The 27149-nt window shown below is 35.0% G+C and overlaps 1 protein-coding gene across 1 annotated transcript in view; it reads right to left on the reverse strand.

Annotated features, from left to right (window-relative positions):
- KIAA0825 (KIAA0825 ortholog) overlaps positions 1 to 27149 on the reverse strand; it is a 208298-nt gene that overhangs the window by 88836 nt on the left and 92313 nt on the right. Inside the window, 5 exon segments of the mRNA XM_015536093.2 lie at positions 2453 to 2603; positions 4009 to 4274; positions 5715 to 5942; positions 7566 to 7660; positions 17630 to 17791. Coding sequence (XP_015391579.2) covers positions 2453 to 2603; positions 4009 to 4274; positions 5715 to 5942; positions 7566 to 7660; positions 17630 to 17791 — 902 coding nt within the window.

Below are 27149 nucleotides of genomic sequence, written 5' to 3' on the forward strand. Positions count from 1 at the left end.
CTCACGATTCTCTTCGAAGTGTGTCACGTGCAATGTATGCAAAAGGGTTTTCATTGAACCAAATAGGATTCATTTATTTTTCTGACCTGTTTCCCTATCTGTTGTCATTTCAAAGCTATTCTGCTAGTAAACATCTGTTATTTTTTGTAGACCCACTATAATGTAAACAGATGTGAGCTTTTATTTAGATTATATATCAGGAAACAAGCAGCTGGGCTTTATTATATAAGGCATTCAAGATTATCTTTGAACAGACAATTCTTTATTCTTTGACCACTGGAAAACACAAGTTGCTAAAATTGAGCAGACGTCAAGTATACTGAAAGCTTAATTCTAAACACATAATCTGAACACCCACCGTGCCATCTGACCAGCACCTCATCAGAGAGATACCGAAGTCTCCGACTCTCTCAACTTGACAGTTCAGCAAATGGACATAATGTATTTGGGGCTCACTGGATATCACAAAACATGGACGAATATTGCTTCATATCTTGTAAATTCTTTCACTGTTTCCTTACTACACTCTGCACAAGGCGATAGGCTCCCCTGAGATCTCTATCCCACTCTTCGCCTGCAGTCAGGCAGATTTCATCTCTTTCCTCTCACAACAGCCCAGCCAAAAAACAGACTGGTCCTGTTTCACAAATCAGTTGGAATAATGGGGAGAGGAGGAGAACAGGGTGCAGCGAATGGGACAAAACCATGTCAAGTACTCCAGTTGTCAAAACAGTTTAAAATCTGTGCTATTTTTAGAAGTTCCTTATTTTTGGTAAATATAAAAGCAGTATCACTTTATTTTTCTGAGCATAGATAACAGCCACTAACTCTGCAATTAAATTGTAACTACTGACCACGTAAGTATATGGAAGCCACAGTACCATGTAATCACAGGGTAACTATCTTGTTATTTCTGTCTTTGAAGCTAAAGCCTTGTCATAAGATCTGAGAGCTGCATGTTACATGGTAATTTGTTGTTGTTGTTGTTTTTAATACTTGGTAACTTCAATACCAGGTTCTCAATGCATCCACTTATTATTTATACTGTACAATTCTTCTGACTCCCAATTTGCATAAGAGAAAACATAATACCCCTATGGTGGACCTATAGTGAAATGATACCTGTTCCTCAATGAAAACATCGTATGAAATTGCTCATTAGTACACTGACATATTGAAATAGTTTGAAACAGGAGACGGATTCATTTTCAATCTCTCTGCTTACCTCAAGGCAAATAAGGAAGCTGTGATGCTGCCAAGAGAGGAGAAGACCAATACTTTCATTCTTATCTCAAGCTACCAGCTGCACTGTGCCACTTTCTCGTTCTCATTCTGCTCACTGCTGTTTGAAGCATGTCAGGTTTGGAAAACCCTGTATGAATGCTCTTGCAGAAAGAAAAACTATCTGGGAAGGGCCTCTAAAGGACAGATGAAATGGCCTTTGAAAAAGTGGAAAGTCCTTTAAAAGAGCTTCTTAGCTCCCTCTCTCTGTTACGGCAACATTTATTATGGTAATAACTCAGGCATAAATAGAGCCACAGGACCCCTCAGTGCCAGAGAATTGACAAGGGGGACTCTGCTGAATAATACCCCAGTGTTTTTCCCAGTACTCCACTGATATTAGGACAGTCAGGAAAAACAAAAATCATAAGCTTCAAGCCAGAGGAAAGGGCAAATTGGAAAAGTTAATGGAGTTGTTGGGCTTGACTGATGAATTTTTTTAAAAACCCTGATTATCTTTTATTAAGATATTATAAATGTTTCACCCTGCCCTGGAATCAACTTCAAGGAATTTCAAATATTGTGGCTTATGTATAATCTATGGGATTTAGGAGAAGGGAAATTAATGAAGCCTGATGATGAATAATTTTAATTGATCCTGGTTTTGGTTGCACTGGAAATCATTAGGCTTTAATTCAGTTGGAATTTGGGATTTCAAAACATGGGCTAAATGAAAATAGGTAAGCTATAAATGATCAGATGGGTCTTAAAGCACCCTCATAAGAACATGCAATGAGAAGGAAAAAATATGTATAAAGAATAAAATGGCTTAATAAAAGATACTTATAAAAAATAGAAATACATTTAAAAAAAGTGCAGGAGTACCTATAACTGGTCCCTTTAGAAAAAAAAATACAAAATTGTAGCATTTTGGCATTGTTATCTCTTTGACTTTCTCATTGTATCCCATTATATTCCAACTTATATAGCACATGCTGCAGCTCAAATTAAGTTATTTTTACTTTTAAGCAGAAGGAGAGTTCTGATGTCTAGTTATTTCAGGTTTTTAAAAAGTGTTTTTCCCAAGTACAAATTCAATATTTAAAAAATATTATCCTAACAGCCTTCGTGTGTTGGTAATGCCAAGCTCATGTTTCTAATTAGCCAGAAAGCAGGTAGGCAGTAAAACATATTTGTGTAAAAAGGAGGGATAGTAAACTTAACTTCACACCTCATAAAAAGCTTTGTAGTCATCCCAGTGGTGGCTCTCAGCATCCTGTAAAATGCTTGTAGCACAAACTCTGACGCAGTAGTCCGTAACCTGAAACTGTAGAGTGTTGATGAATTCCTGATATCGTTGGACAGGCACCAGGAATATGGGTCTGTTCAGAGGCAATGATCAAAGAGACAGAGATTTAAGGCCTGTGCAGTAGGCGGTAACAATCTCCAGTACTACAAATGGTTTTGATTATTAGATATCAATCATTCATTTCCTCCTAATGCTGAAGTCTGCATCCACATTCACTTTCCAAAAAGAAAAAAAAAAAAAAAAAAAAGCTGGTCTTTGTTTTGCAAGTCCTTTGAAAACGTACATCTGCTGTTCCACAAATATGCACTTCAACTTGAGACAAACTGCATTGTCAATACATCATTCAAAAATAAAAGTATTCTTTGTAAGCCTATTATTAGAGATCAGTGCATTATTTAGGCATTAGGGTATCGTTATTATAGAGAACAACATGCATTTGTCAGAACCAACTTTTATAAAGCTATCACACGTCCCACAAACACACTTCTTTTGTTTTAAAAATTGTAATTTTGTAGATGTCAATTATCTCATAAACTGTTTTAAAATATTCTATGGAAATAAAGTGACTTCTGGCACATTTTGTTTATAACTTCAAGTATGAGTCACCACATCTGACTACTTACGAGAATTAAATAGCAGAGCTATATTCTGCATCAAGTCAAATTTATTTTACTTTTATCTTTAGTTATTTATATTACACTTTCTTATGCTTTCTCTCATAGCTAAGGGACTACAAACACTGAGTGAGAATAAGAAGAGACTGTTGGCTTCACGCTGGACAGCCACGTCCACATGTTCCCTTTGCAAAGGACTGTGCTATCTCCTAGAGGGGCCAAGAGCAGCCAAAAAGACCATGTGGCCATTTTTATTCTCTTTCCAGGAAACATCCAGTCTTTTTAGACTACTAATACATGAGAATTAAGACTGCCGGATGCTTTCTCCTCACATATTAAGGATAGTTTCTTACTAAATGGATGTTTTGAAATATGTTTACATTGGTCAATAGAATAGATTGAAAATGTGTTTATTCTCTCTGTCAGTCCTGACATCCTGTTTGCTTAGAAACAAAAAAAGAAAAGTGCATATTTCACAACTGAGTATACAAGGGACAGAAACAAGTTCAGCTTTCCTTTCCGGGGTAGTCACAGTAGCGTGCCTTACAAAATGGACAGGGTTTATTCCGTCAGGTCATAACAGCATGCAGAAAATAGTTGCCCCAGATTAGATGGAAAACGGATGGGTCTTTGGAGTGAGCCTTTCAAAGGAATACCTGTCTCTCTTACTACCTGTGTATCTGGTTTAACACCCCACACCCCACCTTTCTGACATTTTCTAGTCAAGGCAGATGAATATAATGCGCCATGTTCATTATCATTTTCTCCTTCTTGAATATTGTCATCAAAGTTTTGCTCCTGTGATTTCCAAAGATTACATGTTACTTTAAGCATGGCCATCAACTTAATTTAAATGACACTCACTTCTTAGTGTTTTCTTTCATCAAATTATCAAAATGCGTAAAATGCTGGAAGACATATACCGCTGTGGAGAGCAATATGTGTAAGTTTGTCAGGGGTGCTCTGGAAGGAAACTCCTTGCCCCTCTCCTGCAGTCTCGCCAGGACAGCTGTTGCCACTTTACAACAGGCCTCCACAAAGTTTGCTCTAATTTCCTGGAAAGAATCATCTCTGCATGCCAGAGCCAGTGGAAGCATTGTGTCAAGTTTTTCCATGATGTCAGAACAAAACTAGGGAGAAATAAATGTAGCACTGAGTTATTTGTACTCTGACAGCACCGTGTAATTTATGTACAGGGGAGCCAAATTCCTAAATAATGAATTTGGCATCAAACATAAATATAATGACACAACTTTATAACAATCAATTTCTCAGTTATATAAAGTTAAATGTTTTATGTCAAATAAGGAAATCCCAAAATGATGCTTTCCTACATATAACCTTCAAACCTTATGCTTACCAGACAGACATTATGAAAAACTCATGAAATAGCTTTACATGACAATACTTTATTTGTAGCTCATAGAACTCAGAAAACATGTATCCTTGGCATTAATATGATTGGATTATTTTTGAACTTATTCTAATTTTTTGGCTGAATTTTCATAAAGTAAGTTTTTATTAATCACATGTACATAAGGTTATATCGATTTAATTTAAATAATCTAGAAGCATCAGAAGCAATGTCACCTGCCATCTTCTTATTGGTAAGGAGTCAGCAATTTTCAGAAGTGATGTGCCTGTCTTTTCAGTAGTTATTATGAATCTACTCTTTCTTAATGGCAAAGGAAGTACAGTGGATGGAGGGGCAAAACTTGCCTGCACTGCCAATTTGCCAACAGTGTTCCCAGGGGAATGTTCTGGAGCCTCAGGTTGCCAGAAGCCGAATAAGGAGGCCATCTTTAAGATCCCTCTTTTACCGGGACGCCTGGGCGGCTCAGTAGGTTAAGCATCATGATCTCAGAGTTTGTGGGTTCAAGCCCTGCATTGGGCTTTTGACTGAGAGCTCAGAGACAGGCCTACTTCAGATTCTGTGTCTCCGTCTCTCTGCTCCTCCCCCACTTGCTCTCTCTTGCTCACTCTCAAAATAAATAAAAACACTAAAAAAAAAAAAGAATGCTCTTTTACAAACATTCCAATCATATGTTGCCAAACTCATTGTGGACTTAATATTGAGTAACGGTATTTATTTATTTCCGTAATTACTTCCTATTTTCTCAGTATGCTCTGTAACTCTCAAGACACACATAAAGATGCAAGATGGATGCTAATGAAATGGAATGTACATTAACGTGTAAATAAAGATTTAAAAGTTGCCTAGGCTAATAAAAGACAGTAATTCCTTCAACCTCCTAAATTTCTCCTGAAATCATTCAAAGGAATAACCCAAACAAATAGTTTTCCCAGCTCTGCGTGAAGTCACAGAAGCCTCCCCTTGAGGGGCCTGAGACTCATGGAACAACAAGTTGGCAACAAGTTTAAGTCTTTTTGCTAGCAGTAGCCCATGTACACCAGGGAAGAAATCTGGTATTGGGTCAAGTACCAAGTATTTGCCAGAGACTCCACCATTTCCCTTTGCAAAGTCTTATATTAAAAAAAAAAAAAAAAAAAAAAAAAAAAAATCTAATTATGCCAGTCTACAGTTTGAAAGGATTTCATTTGAATCTTGCCTTTGCAATTTTCTTCGGTTGGTCCTCCTCCGGAACCACATGACTGTCTTGCCAGACTTGCTGGACATTTACAAGGTTCATAGCATAGGTTACAGCTGAAGACCTTTCATTCTGTTCCTGTTGGAGAATTTTTGCGGAAAAATCTTCAGTTGCTGCTGTTATACAATGTGCCACAGGAAGAGACAATTCTTTAAATGCATTTCGCCAACGAAAGTCTGGTAAAGTAGCCTGAAATATAAATTTATATGAAGTTATATTAATCTTAACTCAGCAACACATGTTCCTATTGTTATAGATATAAAATTATTATTTTCTTTCAGCATTTGAATATGGGTATTCTTTGATAAATGGCAAAGGCCCTTCTTACAACCTGAAAAATATTACCCAGCGAATAAAGCAATATACAAAAACATGTGTATTCTTTACACAGAGTAATATACTGGCATTTCATTTTAATTCATCAGTAGATTTAATCAGAAACTTTTTTTCAAAATTTAATCTCTTAAATATAGTTCAATAAAACTATCTTTATGAGAGTTAAAAGTTACATTTACTATTTATCACATAAAGCAACCTTTAAATTCAATATAGTTAATAAAGTCTAAATTGGATTTTTATAGTCTTTTTTATAGTTTATTGTTAACAAGTATTCCAACATAAGACAGAGTTTAATATTCAGTCTTTCATTTTTTTTTCACTCTCAGAAATCCAGACAAGCCAAAAAATAGCAACAAGAAATTTCTCAAAGAAAATGACATCATTGTACCTTTCTGGATTTTTTTCTTTTGAATTTTATTTAGTTTCTTCACCCACAAAGTGGTAAGCAACACAACTTTTGTTCCAAGAGATGAGGAATTAAAATTATCTGCATTGCTCTGTGTGGGAGGAGTGGGAGACTGGAGAGAATGGAGACTGGTGGTGTTTTGTTTTCCTTTTTCTTGTGGTCTGGCTCAATACAATTGTGAATGTATACTTTCCCCAAGTCCTCTAATGTTCTCTTATGTACTAAGAACATTAAGTAGGTGAGTCTGTGCTTAGCATTACTTTCTCCCTGTTTTAATGTAATCTTGTTTACTGTAATAATTCATCTACTCCGACTTCAGAAGACTCTAAGCCAATATACCTGACTGAATTACTTATTTTTCTGACTCTGGATGATTTCTATGGTTTCTTTAGGCCTAAAATTACTGGGACTATGATCATTAGCTTAGTTTTCATATACACACATTCTGTACAGCATTTATTTAGTGCTTTTTGTATATACTATAATCAATAATCAAATCCATGGTCAAAAAAGTGGCTCCCATTTTCATTATGCATATAATTATGTTGTAATTGAATTTTTCTTTGCAAAGTTTTAACATCAGAGGGCCTGAAAACACATTTCTCATTTTATTTTTACATAAATTAGTTAAAAATTGAATGCACCCAGCTTTTACAACCTCCTTTGTTTTTTTTTTTCTGATTTTTTAATATTTATTTTTGAGAGAAAGAGACAGAGTGCAAGGGGGGAGGGGCAGAGAGAGAGGGAGACAGAATCCAGGCTCCAGAATCTGAGCTGTCAGCATAGAGCCTGATGTGGAGATGGAACCCACTACTGGTGAGATCATGACCTGAGCTGAAGTCAGACATTCAACCTACTGAGCCACCTAAGCACCCAAAGCTTATAAGCTAATTTTCAACCAGGAATCAATCTTATTTATTTATTTATTTATTTATTTATTTATTTATTTATTTATTTATTTTAGAGGCAAAGGGTAAAACTCAAGGCATTTTGATTCATAATGTATTCACAGACATATGATGCTATTATATATGAGTAAAAAATACCACTCTTTTCTCGTCACTCACCTCTTTTACTGGTAGCAATTGCTCTGAAGGAACACTAGTTGCATTTCTTTTAGGTTTCTCTGTTACAACTTTCCAACTGGCTGTTTCTAAAATTCCTATGCAACAGAAAACAAACACACAAACATACATTAAGGAAAATAAACCATGCTAGACGGAATTAATAGGCTCAGTTTAACATTAATTATGTAGAAAAGCTCTATACATAGTATACACATACATACACATATATCAAGATTCAGACAACATAGTCAAAAGATGTAGGGTGATGTTACCATTACAATAACTACAGGATCAAAATATAGAGTGTCCCTTTCCATATATACAACTTGATGAAATTAGTATGCCATTTATATTCATATTTGATATACATGCGTATGTAATCTGTAAAATATAGATCCCTTTGTCATTAATTCATCGTCATGTTGGTAATGTAGGGTAAGAGTACAAAGTTAAAATGAATTTCTTTTTTCACTTAAAAATTTAAATTCTAAATAAAGAATGGTGCATTTAAGAAATGATGGTGTTCCTTAGCACATTAATACTTCATTTCTTGAAATGAGGAAGAAAAAAAGTACATGAATAAACATCAACATATCATGAAAAATTACGCTATTAATAAATATAACAATAATCCTTTGGAAAAATACAAACACTGGGATAAGAAATAATCTCCAGCTCTTAAAACGGAATTATTTCCTCACCTTTATCTTTGAGAATTAAGGAAGTCTTTTCCATGGGGAAAAAAATAGAGCTACAAAAATGTAATTTAAAAATATGCCAAAAAGAAATACTTCCACTTTTCCATTAAGGTTTTATTAATTACAGTTTAATTTTAAATAAATGATTTAGCATTTACGTTTTGCTTTTGCCTAGATTTGACATATTATGATGAATTATATATTCTGATGCATTTAAAAACATTTTTTTAGGATCCTAAGAGTCAGTTTCTGCTTACATCCTGAGTAAACAAATTTCAAAATCTACTGATTCTTATCAATAGGGCTCTGACTGATAGATTCATTTAGCAGATGTGTGGGGTTTTTGTTTTTTGTTTTTTTCTAAGTGTGGTTCTATGAGCATAATCATGATTTCTAAGTAATATAATTTACAAAAACATTCCTCATATGTGGAATTTGAGAAACTTAACAAAAGACCATAGGAGAGGCAAGGAGAAAAAAAAAGTTTCAAACAGAGAGGGAGGAAAACCATAAGAGACTCTTAAATACAGAGAACAAACTGAGGGTTGATGGGGGGGTGGTGAGGGGAAAACGGGTAATGGGCATTGAGAAGGGCACTTGTTGGGATGAGCACTGGGTGTTGTATTTAAGTGATAAATCATGGGAATCTACTCCCAAAGCCAAGAGCACACTGTATTGTTAGGTAACTTGACAACAAATTATATTTTAAAAAAGCAAAACCAAAACATTCCTTGGAGAGGTAAAAACTCCCTTTGGTAAACAATAATATCCTTTTTGGAAATTTTATCAGAGTTTATTCTGAGGAAAACTTTTCCTCAACTCTAGTGTTTCTTTATTATTATTACTTTATTTTTTTTATTCTCAAGTTAGTTAACATACAGTGTAGTCTTGACTTCAGGAGTAGAATCCAGTGATTCATCACTGACATATAACACCCAGTGCTCACCCAACAAGTGCCTTCCTTAATGTCCATCATCCATTTTCCCCATCTCCCCACCCACCTACTCTGGAGTTCCTTAATCATTTTGGGTTTGTGAACACTTCTGAGAACTTGATTAAAGTGACAGAACACTCCAGCCAAAATGCACCATATAATTGCGTAGTAGGTATGTGCACACATACGCACACTCGCACCCCCATACATACACACATAAATACTATTGGGGATTCCCAGGCTCTTTTGCATAGGGCACTCATTAACCCCAAGGGCCTGTGGACTATAGTTTAGGAATCCTGCTTCATTTCTCAACACAAACCACAACATAGGGTTTTAGATCAGCGTTATATCATTTAACCCGAATTGCTTTCACCATGGCTTGCATTTTGTTGTGTCTTTTAAAAAAATGGTATTATAAATAACTAATTCTAACACTGAAATAAAATCCAGATTAATGAAATATTTTTTTAAGTTTATTTATTTATTTAGAGAGAGACAGAGACAGCATGAGTGGGAGAGGGGCAGAGAGAGGAGACAGAGAATCCCAAGCAGGCTCTGCGCTATCAGTGAGGAGCTGGATGTGGGGCTCAAACTCACACAACTGTGAGATCATGACCTGAGTTGAAACCAAGAGTCAGACACTTAACCCAATAAGCCACCCAGTAGCCCCATGAAAGATCTTTAAATAAAGAAAAATGAAACTACAAGGTATTAAAATATGGAATACTTTTTCAAAAGATCTGTGTAGAGAAGATTTTTCAAAAGGACACTAAATGCAAAAGCCATAAAATAATTCTGCATAACAAAAATACCATTAGCAGTCAAAATAGATGGGACAAACTGACTTAGCACTCTTTTTCAAAATGTCCATACTATATATTTTTTATTAGTAGACTTTTTTTTTTTTAGAGCAGTTTTAGGCTTACAGAAAAATTGAGCAGAAAGTACAGAGTTTCCCATATATTCTCTTTCTCTCTGCCCTCAGTTTGCCCTAATGTTAACATCTTGCATTGGTGTCGTATATTTTTTTACAATTGAGGAACCAGTATTTATTAATATTAACTAAAGTCTATAGGATTCATTCTTTTTTTAATTAAGTTTTTAATTCTAGTATAGTTAACATACAGTGTTATATTCGTTTCAGGTGTACAATACAGTGACTCAACAATTCCATATGTCACCAAGCCTCATCAGGATAAGGCCATTCCTTAATCCCCATCATCTGTTTCACTTATTCCCCTCCTACTTCCCCTCTGGTAGCCATCAGTTCTCTATAGTTAAGAGTCTATTTCTTGGTTTCCCTCTCTCTTTTTTTCCTTTGCTTGTTATTTTTTGTTTGTTTCTTTTTTTAAAAAAAATTAATAGCCCAAGCATACTTTTAAATTCAAATTTTAGTTAATATAGAGTGCAATATTGGTTTCAGAAGTAGAATTAATTCACAATTACATACAACACCCAGGGTTTATCGCAAGTGTCCTCCTTAATGCCCATCATCCATTTAGCCTATCCCTCCACTCCCCTCCCCTACATTAACCCTCAGTTTGTTCTCTATCATTAGGAGTCTCTTATGATTTGTTTCCCTTTCTTCTCATTATCACGCCTTTCCCACATGTTCATCTCTTTTGTTTCTTAAATTCCACATATGAATGAAATCATATTGGTCTTTCTGTGATTGACTTATTTCGTTTAGCATAATACATTCTTAGCTCCATCTACATTGTTGCAAATGACAAGATTTCATTCTTTTTGATGGCTGAATAATATTCCAGTGTGTGTGTGTGTGTGTGCGCGCGCGCGCACGCGCGTGTGTGTGTGTACATACACTTAAACACACACACACACGCACACACACATATCTTCTTCATCCAGTCATCAGTCAATGGACACCTGGGTTGCTTCCATAATTTGGCTATTGTAAATAATGCTGCTATAAACATAGGAGTGCGTATATCCCTTTGAATTAACGTTTTTGTATTTTGGGGGCAGTAAGTTCCCAGTAATGTGATTCCTGAATTGTAGAGTAATTCTATTTTTAACTTTTTGAGGAAACTCCATACTGTTTTCGACAGTGACCACACCAGTACATTCCCACCAACAGTGCAGGAGGGTTCCTTTTTCTCCACATCCTCACCAAAACTTTTTGTTTATTGTGTTTTAAATTTTAGCCATTCTGACAGGTGCGAGGTAGTATCTCAATAAATTTTGGTTTGCATTTCCTTGATGATGAAGGATGTTGAGCATCTTTTCACGTGTCTGTTGGCCATCTTGATGTCTTCTTTGGAGAAATGTCTGTCATGTCTCTGTCCATTTTTTAATTGGATTGCTTTCTGGGTGTTGAGTTTGATAAGTTCTTTATATATTTTGGATATTAACTCTTTATCTGATACGCCATTTGCAAATATCTTCTCCCATTCTGTACAATGTCTTTTAGTTTTGTTGATTGTTTCCTTTGCTGTGCAGAAGTTTTTATTTTGATGTTGTCCCAATGGTTTATTTTTGCTTTTATATCTCTTGCCTTTGGAGACATATCTAGAAAAATGTTGCTACAGATGATGTCAGAGAAATTACTGCCTGTGCTCTCTTCTAGGATTTTTATAGTTTCAGGTCTCACATTTACATCTTTAATCTATTTTGAAATTAAGGATTCATTCTTTGTGTTGTGTACTCTATGGGTTGAAAATGCATAATGGTATGTGTCCACCATTACTGTATCATATAGAATAATTTCACTGTTCTAGGAGTCTCCTGTGCTCCATCTAGTCACCGCTATCCCTCTCTTCCCTTGCCTTGAAAAGCACTGCTCTTTACCATCTCTATACTTTTGTTTTTTCCAGAAGTTCATTAAATTGGAATCATATAGTATGTAGTCTTTTCAGATCGGCTTCTCTCATTTAGCAGTATGCATTTAAGAGTCCTCCATGTATTTTTGTGGCTTGATATCTCATTTGTTTTTATCACTGAATAATATTTCATTTTCTGGATGCACCACAATTTGTTTATGCATTCATCTACTAAAGGACATCTTGGTTACTTCCAAGGTTTGGCAGTTATGAATAAAGCTGCTAAAAACACACACATGATGGTTTTTATGTGAACATAAGTTTTTAATTCATTTGCATAAATACCTGAGAATGTGATTACTGGGTCATAAAAGACAGTGTTTAGCTTTATAAGATGCAATGAAATCATCTTCTAAAGAGGCTATACTATTTTACATTCTCATCAGCAGTGAGTGAGAGTTCCTGTGGCTTCACGTCTTTGTAAGAATTTGGTGGTGTTAGTGTTTTAGATTTTAGCCATTCTAACAAGTATGTAGTGGTATCTCTTTGTTTCACTTTCCATTTTCCTGATGACATATGATGTTGAGCATGTTTTCATATGCTTATTTCCCATCTGTATATCTTCTTTGGTAAGGAGTCTGTTCAGATCGTTTGCTCTTTTTTTAAATTGAGGTTTTTTGTTTTTTGGTTTTTTTGGTTGTTGTTGTTGTTTTCTTGTTGAATTTTAAGAGTTCTTTGCATATTTAAGATACAAGTCCTTTACCAGAGATGTGTTTTGCAAACATTTTTCTCAGTCTATGGCTTGTCTTCTTATCCTCTTAACTACCATAACTTTTTACTTGGCAACTTCACTTCAGAAGTATACTGCCAGATACGTATGTGCTCATATAAGACATAGTTTCAAGGAAATCTGCTGTGTCATTGTCTGTGGTAGCAAACGGAGAGGAAAAAAGAACCCTACATGCTCATCAGTTAGGAACTGGTGAAATTATGGTACATGCACCAATGGAAAATTATTCAGCTATTAGAAAGAATGAGGTCTTTCTATATAACTGTTAATAAAAAAGCAGCTCTGCATCGTATGACAAGATTCCGTGTTATTTTAACTTGGTGAATAGTAGTTGTCCCTAAAAAGGAAAACTACACAAGTAGAGTGGAAAAAGACTTCATTTACAGTCTACTCTTTTGTCTTCTTAAAAGTTTTCCTATATGCATGGACTACTATTCAAAACAAATTTTAAAGAAGAAGACATAATAAAGATAAAATTGTTAATGACGTGAAGGGACAATGCTTAGATTCTTAATGTCACCTTACTTTTCTACAGATAGCTCATAAAGCCAGCTAATTTAAAAAGATACTTACTCTGGAAAAATAACACTAGTTCAAAGTACAAGCTTTGCAGATCTATTTCTGGAGATAACTATCTGCCATTGTGCAGCTATCATTTAAGACTTACAAAAAAAGTTAATTATCTTATATTTGTCTTTTCACTTCCAAATACATTATGCTTATTCACTCAAAGTAATATGTCTTGATGTTTATACAAACCATTTGCCTATTTTCAAGATGAATAAAAAAAGATAAGCTTCCCAAGACTTCTGTTACTGGTAAGCAATTCTACAGTAAGACAGAAAATGAATTATGAAGCTGTTATGTTAACTTTTAGGATACAATCTTTCCCCCCAAAATTAAAAAAAAAAAATTTAAACCTAATCCTATATAAAGAGCAAAGGGTATCATTTTAAGGCAGTATTAGTAGGACCAATTCTAGACTAATAAGATATCTTACGGTTTTAGTGAATTATGGCATCTTTGCATTCACTTGAAATTCCAAATGGTCAACATCAAAATTTGGCACTGTCAAACTTTATGAGCTCTGTGAACATGTGCAAAGTATTTTACCTATTTAAAAATATATATTGAAAATTCTATTCACTTACTAGCATTGTCTAGAAAGTAGATCATTTTTGGCTCATCACTCTAAAACATAGTTATTTATATACAGTCAACACTGGTTTCCTTAAGAGGATGCCCAGATTAAGGACCTCAGTAGAGTGCAGAGGGTCACAGGAATGCCAGCTGCGTAACAGTCTCTCCCTAAAGAGTTCGCTGTGGTTCATTTTACATTTCTGGTTAGTTTCCACACTGTCGCTTTCTTTCATAGAGAGTAGAGGTTGGCAGTACTTCCCTGTGACATCCACTTTCACACCCAAATTGGTCTTCATAGGCTCCCATTGTGTGCACTACAAAGCAACTTGCCTTGTTGGCAGCTCTAAGTGGGAACTACAAGTCTTTCTTTTCTTCACTGTTCTTTTCTGGCTCACAAGCAACCTCCCACCAAAAGCTGAATCTGTGGAAGAGACTACATCCAAGAGATAATACTATGAAAAAGTATGAAGAGAAGCCCAGGTGGCCACCTTGCAAATTTCCAATGTGGAAGCCTTCGACCTCTCTGCCCAAGAAACAGCTAAAGTCCTAGTGTAATGAGCTTTACAAACCCTAGGAGCCTCTTTACCTTAACTACATACGCCTCCCTAATACAATCCCTTAACCATCTAGCTAAGGAACTCTTAGAAGCCATTTGACCCCTCTTAAGACCCCCTAAGAGTACAAACAATCTTTCAGAAGATCTGAAATCTTTGATTCTTCTGAGACAAACCCTAAGTGTTCTTCTTACATCCAATTGAAGCAGCCATTGCTCTTTGTCATTGCTGGGGCTAAAGAAAAATGAGGGCCAAGAAACCTCCTGGTTTAGATAAATCTCAGATGCCACCTTTGGAAAATTTGAGGAACTGCCCGAAGAACAACTTTATTCCAAAGGAGCATTAGAAGTGCCCCATAAATCAAACCTGAGGCCACTCCAGAAGACACGATCAACTAAAAGAAATATAGTAAGGCACCATTACAGTCAAATAATGTGCTATCATTTACTGAAATGACCAAAACAGAAAACCATCAAGTCGTGACGAAAAAACAAAACGAAACAAAAAAACCAAATAAATATAATAACTAAATATCTTTTTTTTCTCTGAAAATGCTTATGTCTCTACAAAATCTATTGTATCATATTCAAATTACTAAGAGCATGGCCAATTTAGCTAAATTGATAATATAATGGTAAACATCAAAGTAAAAAGTAAAATATTTAATCATCTTTATATTTTCTCTGTGTGATGTTAAGCACCTGGATATTTTTAAAACATCTGGACAATAAGAAAAAAAAAAAAACCCTCACTTTCATCACACTGTTTTGGTTACATGGACATAGTAGGCAACTCTTTCCAAGATCTTTATTAGCAAAATATGCTCCAATCAAAAGAAATACACAGGAAACCAAATGACTTGATCTTTTTTTTTTTTTTTTTTTTCTTGCTATTCCCTCCCACACAAGATTTCCAAGCAAAACATTAACTATCAGGATAACTTAAGATGCATTTGGTTTCTTTAATCATCCATTTCAAGGAATCTTTTCCTTCCTGATTTAAAAAAAAACTATGCTTTTGATAAGAATTGATTAACTTGGCTGTACTGAATAAAACATTTAAGTTTTTCTTGACAATTTCCCTCAAGATCACTCTTTTCAGGGAGCCATTTATATAAAGTTATGTCAGATTAAATCAATCTTAGCTTTGTTTTAAAAAACATGAATTTCAACAATGAAGAACGCATATATCACAAGGGGATAGTCTAGTACTTAAGATATTTCTTATACCTGTCCTTCAAAATACCTTCCACATACTACGTTCAATAACCCACAACTGTGTTTCTATAATGCATTCTTATTAATGTGAACTTGAGTTACTTTTATCTGCCATGCTGCTTATATGACAAATTTGGGTAAGGCAGTATATGTAGCATAATTATATATTTTCTCTGTTGATTTTATTCTTTAATGATAACTATTTCTCTCAAATATATAGCATTTGCAAGTCTCAACATTTCTTGGTCTTAATCTAAATAAGTTGGACCAGCTTTTCCTTTTCTCCTTTTATTCTGAAATCAGTATGTCAAACCTCTGCCTCAATCATTAGCCATTAAGTCTTCTATCTTCATAATACTTCTCTAATACAATTCTGATTTTGAATTTATGCTGCTCTTTAAAGGAATAAAGTTCTTAAAATCCACCTAATTTCTCTAGAGCCTAGTGTTGGACCAATATGAGTCCAAAGAGGTAAGAGGCTATATGTGTTGGAGTCCACTCTATTTCTTGATTCACACTTCAGAAAAGATCTGCTAGAGATGTGGATGAGAGACGCAAAATCATAGCCAACATGGTGGATGAGTACCAACATCAACTGTCAACTGCTTGAGGACCAACTTGTCACTAAAAAATTAGGATGTCATATTTATCCACTCAGATCTTTCTCTGACCCAGTCAGTTAAATCTAGAAGACCCGCTAGGGTTCATATTATCTCCTAATTAAATCTACTTTTCCATTCTGTCTTTTAATTTTCATATTTTCTGTCTTTATATTTTTATTATTTTCCTATTAGATTTTTAATAGCTTTTAGAAACCTGAAATCCACCTCCATTTTTCTTCAAATTATCTCCAAACTTGAAAAAATGATCTACTTTACTTCATAATTTCATAGTGCTACTTAAATGTAATCTGACACATAGAAGTATAAGCTATGCTTAAAACGAAAGAAACTTAGACCCTATAACTTTCCCAATATTATTCACCCAGGCAAATTAACTAAAGAAATGGAAAAGTAAACATATTAAACATATTAAACTTTAATACATATATTAAAGTATATGTAATTTCTTACTAAGAAATTGGGTTTTGAAATCTTCTGATTGATTGTTAATCATCTGGTTTTCTCACGTCATTTTGCAAACGCAGCCACAAGCTCTATTAATTGTCCTTAACATGATATATGGTACGTGCAAAAGAGAACTTTGTATGGTTTATTCTGATACAGATGAAAATATTTGGAAGTACAGATAGGAACACAGGGAACATATTTTAACTATCTAGATTTTGAAATCTAGAAACATTATTTCAACATACATGGCATAGTTTGCCTTGAAAGGATTTTGTGAAGACTAAACTTAAAACATTATCTAATTATTATTACTTTTATAACAGCTCTCATTTACTGATTGTGACCTACTAGACATTCTTTTAAATACATAACACTAAATCATTGAATTCCCACAACCCTACATAACATAATGAGATCTGAAGCATGTAGTAGTAACAAAAGAGAGAGAGAGAGAGAGAAAGTTAGTTTAGTCCTACACCATCATTTTGAAGATGAGAAAACAGAGGTCTAAAAAAATGAACTATCTTGCCTACAGTCATCTGGCAGCTAGGAGCAGAAGAGGAGATGCTACATCAGCCACTATGCTTGTTTTTTCCATAGGCTAGGCTGTGTTTCTCTGAATCAAAAAAAAAAAAAAAAAAAAATCTGATTTTATCTAAAGATCATTATCCAGAATTGACCTCCAATGCTTTGTTAATTAGAATTATGGAGTTTGCCACATATAAAGGATGAAAATATAATTCTATGGTGTGTATTATATTTAATATTTATTTAAAGGATTCTATCATGCATTGTTTTTTCAAGTAATGGTATAGATTTAGTGGCATGAAGTTAAAACAGAGAGTTGATTTACAAATTTAAACAAAGGAGCATGTTACCTGAAGGATTTCTGGGTGTCTTGAGTGATATAAATATTTCTTCCAATAATTCTTCAACATTTTCTTCCAGCTTCAAAAAGGATTTTACGAGCTGTGCTAAGAATTTGAGTTCATTTATGGAGAGGAAAAAGTTTCTTCCTTTCTGTGAACATTCGGGTGTAACTGTGAAAGAGAAGATCTATTTGTACATTTTATTTGTTTTCTCAGTAAATACTGAAACAATCTATGTGCTTCCATAAACCATCAAGACTAACAAGTTCAATAAGTAAACCAAGTTTGTTATTAAGAAATGAATATAGGGGCGCCTGGGTGGCTCAGTCAGTTGAACGTCCAACTCTTGATTTTGGCTCAGGTCATGACCCCAGGGTCATGGGATTGAGCCTTGCACTGGGCTCTGCACTTATCTTTTAAGATTCTGTCTCTCCCTCTGCCACTTTCACGTTTGTGTTCTCTCTCTCTAAAAATTAAAAAAAAATGCATATAAAATCTCCTAAAAGAGTCTTTTCTTTAGGGAAACTGGGGATGAGTATTGTTTGATACAAATATGACAACTAAATAATTATATTGATTCTCAGAGTTATAAACAGGAAGGTGATTTGTTGTTGTAAAATCATATCTTATACAATTTTATTTTTTTAAGTCTGTCACAACTTGAATCTAGTCACAAGGGAACATCACAAACCCAAATTGACAGAAAGTGTAGAAAACATCTGGTCTGTACTCTTTAAAAGTGGTATGTCATGAAACACAGAGACTAGGAAATGTTCTAGTCAAAAGGAGTTTAAAAAGACATGACAACAGAAATCAATACATGATTAGTGTTTTATTTTACTTTACTTTATTTTATTTTATTTTTTTTACAAAGAACATTATTGGGATAATTTGGTAAAATGTGAGTAAGGTCTACAATCTGATGCTCTTATTTCATGATTGTTAATTTTCTGATATGGATAACTATACTGTGATTATGAAAGAGAATGCCCTTGTTTTTAAGAAATATAGTGAAGTATACAAGGACAAATATCTGTAATTTATTCTCAGTTGAGGAAAAAAAAGTTTTCAGAGACAGTGAATGCAAAGGTGGAAATGTGGTAAATTATTAACATTTGATGAATCTGGATAATTTTTGTAAGTATGAAATTAAAATAAAAATTTAACTTAAAATAAAAAGTGACAAGACAAAAGGAGTTTTCAAGACCTTAGAAGGATTCCTCCTATATCATTAAAAAGAAGCAACCTAATTGTTAAATCTAGACTACATAATTCATGAAATCATGTTTATTTATTTATTTTTATTTTTATTTTTTTTTTTGAAATCATGTTTAAAAATAACTTCAGTCTAAGTAATTGTGATATCTATTGCTTTCATAAGAACAAAACAACTTAAAATAAATAAAGATTGATTTTTCCCTTTTATAATTAGTGTTTTCTACTTTTGTAATTACATCACACTACCATCTGAATACAGAAAAATATCTTAAACTTCAAGCATATGGAGAAGAGAACTAACCTCACCAAATGACACTGTGGACCAAGTTTTCAAAGATTTAAAGAATTCTTCTTTATTAATGTCACTTCTTAAAACATACATGGCATTTAAGAACTGTCTTGAGGCTTAATAACAAATTGAAAAATCTGCACTCTTGTAAGGTAAGCATACAATCCCTTTGGTGAGAAAACACGTGGAAAGTCTCTTAGAAATAATGTAAGGCCTGGTGATTCCATGTGAAAAAGTTTACCTTCATCACATGGATCTAAAAGGAGGGTTCCAAACATGTGACAATTTAATGGGTAATCCACTTCATTTCAGTTAAATTTTAAAACGCTGGCATCAGACTTGTAACCGTATGATAGAGGTTTTCACTGAGGACCAAAAATGTCATGGTACCTCTGCGGATAATTTGAGAGAGACCCTGTCAGTCAACTTAAACAGTGGAATTTAGTCCTGTTCTTGAAGAGTAAAGCAAGGCTTTAAAAAAAACCCAAAAAAACCCACAAGTGCCTACAAAAACTATTTCATCTCTAAATTGATATTAGGCCCACATACATTAAAGTCTACCTCTAAACAGCCCTGCTCACACCTGTCATTCACCCACAGGCATGCCAGAGAACACAAACATGGATGATCAGCATATAACTAAGATTCTACCATGAAAATCATGACCCAAAAATGAAAAGAAAAGAAAATAAATATACTGTGAATCATTTAGCTGTTGCTTGACTCTCATTTTGCCTGTTTCATTTCTTTTAGGCTTTGCTCATGTGGTTGAAGGGTCTGGTTTAACCTTCTAAATCTTAAAGGTGTTCCTTTGGAACTAAATATAAGACAAATTTTCAGACTTGAAGAATTCTTCTTCATTCTTTAATAGTTTAGCTAGAAAAATAAGAAGGCTTTGTGTAGCTCCATTCTCATTACAAGTATTGTGTTTATAAAGTAAGCAAAGAAACACACACCTTCCTAAAACATCTTTGGGGTCAAAACCCTCTAACCTAACAGTGCTACTTGTTTAAAAATTATGTAAGGTTGGGGCACCTGGGAGGCTCAGTCGGCTAATCGTCTGACTTTGGCTCAGGTCATGATTTCATGATTCATGGGTTCAAGCCCTGGGTCAGGCTCTGTGCTGACAGCTCAGAGCCTGGAGCCTGCTTTGGATTCTATGTCTCCCTGTCTCTCTGCCCCTCCCCTGCTTGGTTTTCTCTCTCTCTCTCTCTCTCTCTCTCTCTCTCTCTCTCTCTCAAAAATAAATAAACATGAAAAAAAATTATGTAGGGCCTGAGGATTCCATATGAAGAGGTCTTACCTTCATGATCTGGATTTAGAATAATCTTGTACTGCAGAAATTTAACAATATTGAGTGCTAAAGGCTTTTCAATTCAATGCATCTTTACAACTTCATAGTGAAAGAGGACAGAAAAATATGTGTGACCTAAATCTAATCATTTTTGTCCCCAAGAAGCAATGATTATGGTAGAGGTCCATTAATTAGTAGTCCTTATTTCCTATTACTATTAGCTCAGTGTTCTCCCAAGGGCTATTGTGAAGGTTCTTAATTTATGGAAAAATAATTCTGTGATAAATTCATTTTGTGGAAGTCCATTTAAAGCAAAATTAAACACAAAGGATGGACTAGCATAGCCCACACTTGTCTTATTTTCCCTACAATATCTCCCAGGACTAGAGTTCTACTCATCACATCTTAGCTCATAATTTCTATTTGCCTACACATATATATTTTTCTGTTTCTCAGACTCTTCACTGTCAACAAAATTAGGAAAGGGTTTCCCCTTTTACTTTTGCTTTCAGTCAATTAATCTTTTTTTCCTCTTTCTTTCACCATTCTGTTTGTCCTCTCCTCCAATTCACCTCCCCAGAAAAATCTTACCTGAATACAATCAATTCATCTTCCCTGCTAAACTAATCTGGCCTTTTATCTATTTTTTTCCTAAACATTATATGACTGTCTTCTTTCAAGAAACTTTGGGCATACAGGCTTATCCACAGGCAAATATGTTTAGCTGTCCACCAATCACTGCTATAAAATACCTGAAATAATGATTGTCAGTTTATTATAGGATGAGTTCTATGATTCTTAAAAAATATAAAATTCTTCTAAATCCTAATAATATTATAAACAAAGGTTACATTTGCATCTTAGGGTAAGACTTTGATTTACCATTAACTAACAATGAATAAGTCCATGTTGAGGGTTTTTCCCCCCTCCCCCATATTATTTTAATAAAAATTTTTCTAAAATATGATTCCCTGCTTTCTTATTATTTAGTATTTAGAACACAATTAAAATTTTTCTTCATGACAGAGTTAGGATAAAAGTTTTTTATATGCTCCACTGAAAGATGAATATCTGTCCCTCATCAAAGGGCACTTCTCAAACCTCATTCTACAAGGATTCTATGATCAAATAGGTTTAGGAATCACTACATACTAAATGCTACTTAAAGAGTCCCACAATGCAAATTAGCATATTAAAATCTATTTACTTTTATAATAATGTAAATTTAAAAAAAAAACAATGTTTCTCAAACTTTTTTGAGACACCAGCTTACCAACAAATCTATTAACTTTTGGGATGTTCTCAAACAGCAGTGTTGTATAGGGCACACTGGTTTAGATTACAGAACTACTTGAGTATTTATATCTGACTTGTAGTCTTTCCTCCAATTGTTAGACCTTTAGCAGAGGGTTCTTGTTGCTGGCTTTGTGACTGATTTTACCAGTATTTGCTTCCATTTGTAAACTACTGCTCCTAATAGCATCATAGTATTCTGCAGACCCCTTTGAGAAACTAATCAAAGTCTCCTAAATCCCTATGGACCCTCTCATTGAAAAAAAAAAAAAAGAAAAAAGAAAAAAGAAAAAAATCTTTGTAGTCATTGTTTCAGGGCTTAAACAGAACCACCTGAAGTCCATTATGGCTCTCACAGGGCACTGTGGTCCAGGACCTCCTGAATTGTTAAAAATGCATATATATTCCTTGGCCATCACCAGACGCCTGTTAAACAAGTGTCTCAATTGAGTTTTCCACCTATTGGAGTTTGAGACCACTGCCTGAGGAGTCCATGAAGTCTAGTTAAAAACTGTTATGGTAGAAAACTACTCTCTGGACATCAGAAAATCTGGGGATTTGGGGTCTTAGTAAGTCAACCAAAGAGGTGCTATTGCATAAAACAATGACTTAAAAGAGAAATGTTCCCTTTTTTCTGATTTCTGATTTTTTAAAAATTTCTGGAGGAAATATAGAACAATGGTAGGAAATTTCTAAAAGCATATCTTACATATCTGCTCTGGGCAAAAGAAATGCTCCTAGGAAAACACCCAAAGAATAGTTGTGGTTTTATAGCACATTCATCACAAATGTGAAATGATTTCCATGAGGCCCAAGATTATTTCCAGTGTATTCATCATAATATTTCAAGAACATAGCATAATTTCTTACACAAAGTGGGCACTAAAAACAAAACAAAACAAAACAAACAAACAAACAAACAAATTGGTTAAAAAAATAAATGTATGAAATTCCACAGGTCCTAGAAGTAGGTAGGTTTGTCTCAGAACAAGGAAAGATTTTATACCTCTTCCTGAAATGCATTCTTCAAAACAATGACTATAGATTGAGTCAATAAATAAATAGATAAATAAACAAACACATGCATAAATAAATACAGTATTATATACACTTTTTTTAATATTTAGTTAGACAAAAGAAATTTGAAGATTATTTCTAAAATAGAAAATGTGTGCAAAATATATATAAACTCAATTATGAGCTGGGAACCTGATAAAGCATATTGATAAAATTGACTCTAAAATAGGATCTTTTGTATGTGTTAACAAAAATAAAATTAGGGGTTCCTGGGTGGCTCAGCTGGTTGAATGTCTGACTTTGAATGTCTGACTCTTGGTTTCAGCTCAAGTCATGCTCTCAGGGTTGTGGGATTCAGCCCTGCGTTGGGCTACACACTGAGCATGGAGCCTGCTTTGGACACTCTCTCTCTCTCTCTCTCTCTCTCTCTCTCTCTCTCTCTCCCTCCCTTCCTCCCTCCCTCCCTCCCTCCTTCCCTCTGCCCTTCTCCCTAGGTCGCACTCTCTCTCTAAAAAAAAATAAAAATAAAAATAAATTATATATACTTTAGGTAACATCGTATGCCAACTATACACAAATAAAAAAGAGTATACTTAAGAAAAATATCTCACCACGAAAAAATATGCACAGATATTCATAGAAATATTGTTCTAAAATTAATTAAAAAACCTCTCTTCTCTCTTCAAATATATATACACACACATATATATACATATGCATCATAGTATACATATATATGGATATATCACTCATAAAGAATATAGACTATAGACTCTACACTTACAAGTGTTTTTCACCTAGTGACTAATAGTTAGAATCTTAACTCCATTCTCTGATAGCAAAATTAAGGAAATTGAAAACAAATCTTGAGAAACATTAGGGCTCCTCACACTTGATCCACAACAAAGGAGTATTTGGATTAATTATCAAAGTCCAGCTAAATCAGACAAACCATAAAAGTACAGGTAGTTGCTGAAAGAACACATATTATTTTTCAAAACCATTAGCAACAGAATTCTTGTTAATAATAGCATTAAGATACAGGAGAAAATGAGAAGCTTGAAAATCAGATAATCTGAAGCTGGTGGATCAGTATAATAGGATAAAAGAAGCACATTTTAGTTTTCCCAAGAAAAACGAACACTAGCCACTTTATTATTGACCGTAAATGGATCCATTTTCAGTGAGGCGTATTCTTGGTGCCACCAGACAAATGATGTAAAAAAGAGGTAACACACAAAAGCTACTGGAAGGCTCATTATTGCAGATGAAATTCATGGCATAATCCAAATGGAATATATTTATTTCAGTAAAGAAAACTTTTTAACAATATTACAAAAGAAGTCAGCAGGGACCACATGGGAACAAATAATAAGCAGTACTTTTCCCCGTACCCAAGTCACTTCCTGAGAGCAGGTGGGACTTTGGAGCACACTGTCGTATTCCAGAAGCCTGAATGAGCACTGTGCCTCCCGGAGAGCCTACGCCTGCCTCCATGGAGCCACACAGCAGGGGAAGGAAAGAATGCACACACTATGTCCCCAAGTGTGTAAGGAATCTTCTTTGTCATGTTAGCCTAATAAGAACCTGGAAAATCATGGACAACCTACAGGCATTAAGCTATTTTCCCCTTTTGCTTTGGCATTATTATTTTTTTTTTACTTTTAGTTATTTTTCAAATATATACAAGTAGGAAAACATTTTTTTTTTTAATGTTTATGTATTTTTGAAGGAGCTAGAGACAGAGTGTGAGTGGGGGAAAGGCAGGGAGAGAGGGAGACGCAGAATCTGAAGCTGGCTCCGGGCTCTGAGCTGTCAGCACAGAGCCCGATGTGAGATCATGACCTGAGCCGAACTCGGAGCCTTAACTGACTGAGCCACCCAGGCGCCCCAGAAAATATTTGAAATAAAACTAAGAAAGGAGTATTTCCACCTTAGTTTTCAAACTGAATTCATTATTTCTTATCTCGTCAGGAAGCTTCCATATTACCACCCAAAACAGGGTAAAACTTTAAAATGAACTGAGTAAATGGATGAGAGACTGAATATGTGATTGAAAGGGTGAAGTGTTTATCTTTGAAGTGAAGTGAAAATGCAACTCAACACAAGCTGAATGTGTGGAAATTTCGACGCCCCAGAGATAAGTATCGGGACCCTTCTTTATGGTGAGACAATGGAGAAGGAATTATAGGGAAAGCTGAGCCTCATAAAAGTTCATGAATCTGGGGAAATGGCTGGTTCGGTAGGTGGAGCATGCGACTCTTGATTTCAGGTTGTAAGTCCGAGCCCCATGACGGGTGTAGAAATTACTTAAAAATAAAATCTTAGAGGGGTGCCCAGGTAGCTCAGTAGGTTAGGAGCTTGACTCTAGATCTCAGCTCAGGCTGTGATGTTAGAGTTGTCAGTTGAAACCCCATGCTGGGCTCTGCGCTGGGTGGGAAGCCTACTTAAAAACAACAACAACAAAAAAAAAGTTAAAAAAAATTTCTTGTAAAGGTTAATGAATCTGAATTGGAAATCAGAAAACATTAAACTCTTAAAAACTGGAAGTTAGACTCCTCTGGGTCTCTCTGTCTCTCCCCACTTCCATTTTTCCCTCATGTTTTATTATATGGAATACTGTTCATAGCACCACTACCTGAAGTACAGGAGGTAATAGAGTGGAGTAGCTAACATGTGGAATTACGAGCCATATGGCCTGGGTTCAAATCCTGACACCACCCTCTCCCAGCCATGTGACTTTGGACAGTTATTTAGTCTTTCTATGACTCAACAGCGCATGAGGTTTAACTGAGTTAACATCTCAGAGCAGTAACTGAGGGGTAGTAAGTCCTGTATAAATGTTAGATATTATTATCATTTCCTTTGAGAAGCCTGCCCTCAGATCCTACACCAACTTACTTTCCTTTTCTACATGCTCTTTCTTATTTTACCTCACACATACCTTCATTTTAGCACTTACTATGTCACATTGTAATTATAAGTTTGGGAGACGTGTCCTGAAACTTTAATCTCCTCAAGGGAGAGATCCTTTTTCCCCATTACTGCATTCCCACTATTCATCAGAGTGCCTACATGAATGAATGACCAGAATTATACATACTGTTGAGTATCAGAGACAAAACCAACTGCTTTTAACTCATTTTATTTAGCTTTTTCTCCCTGCCATAAACATGGTTCTTTAGTAAAATAACATTAAATGAGTTTCACATTAATTACTATATGCCAATTTGAACAGGAAATGTTCAGAGGAGAAAGAACTAGAAACATATCAGAGATCTTATTACTGTTATTAAATGGACTCAACCATCTCTAAGCTTAAACACTCATAAAGTTGCATGGGAGCCCACTCTAAGACCTTCCACTGCTTCTTTGCTATGTGGGTTCTTCAAACCCACATATGGGGGTTTTGATTTTGTGTGGGTGTGGGCATCATCTTTTTTAGAATCTAAGTTAGGCACCCATGTTCATAGAAATAATGTTTTGCATACAGCTTTGGGAGATTCCCAGATCCTTCAAGGCCTTAGGGTTCTACTTGATCAGCTTGAGGCCCTCTGCCTTGGTCTGCTTGACTTTATGAGAAGTAGGCCCCATAGATCCCTCCCACTATGGGAACCTATAGCCCCTAAAAATTCTACTTCCCTTGCAAGAAGGATAAGTCTAGTCTAGCTTCTACCTTAAAATCTTTTCACACTTTCCATGTGATAAAATAAAGGTCTCAACATTTACACAGACAGCTAACCCTCCTGACTTCTGTGACATAGGTCCTGGGTAAGGTAAGGGAATAAACTGAAGAATAACTAATACTCCATCCTTTCAGGAACTTAGACAAACACACAGATGAGCACTACCTGGCCACTGCATAGATAATCGTATATGACAACTGAAACATTCTATTATAAAAAACTGGGTTGCTAGTATATACTTCATCTGCATTTTTTATATCTTTTTTCTCTGACTGTTCTGGGCCCAGGTAGTTGTGACACTTAATTTTATATCCATTGACAGGATCAGTATTCATGATCTAAAGGCAGGTAGACATATGGACAGAGAAAATTGCTGCACTTAAAATAAAGCCTCACAGCCCACCAAAAGCTCCCACATGAGAGAGAGGTTTGCTGTTCCCTTTGGAGGGGCCCACACAACAAACAAATATCCCTTTCCTTCCCATATCAAGAATCACCTAGCCGACTAACGAGGATAGAGTCACCTTGAAGCTATTCTTCTGGGTCAATGAGAAAAACTGAAAAGAAACTGCTTCTATTATTACCCTTTATTATTCCCTAGCCAACACTGGCTCCAATGGATGATACCTAAACGTACTCCTAAATGATAACAAATTCTCCCACACTCCATTCCATCTTCTCTGGCAAAAGCTGTCAGTATTACATTAACAAGGGATCGGACTTCTTGCTCAT

Source organism: Panthera tigris, chromosome A1 (assembly GCF_018350195.1).
Source record: "Panthera tigris isolate Pti1 chromosome A1, P.tigris_Pti1_mat1.1, whole genome shotgun sequence".
In the NCBI taxonomy this organism is placed as follows: Eukaryota; Metazoa; Chordata; class Mammalia; order Carnivora; family Felidae; genus Panthera; species Panthera tigris.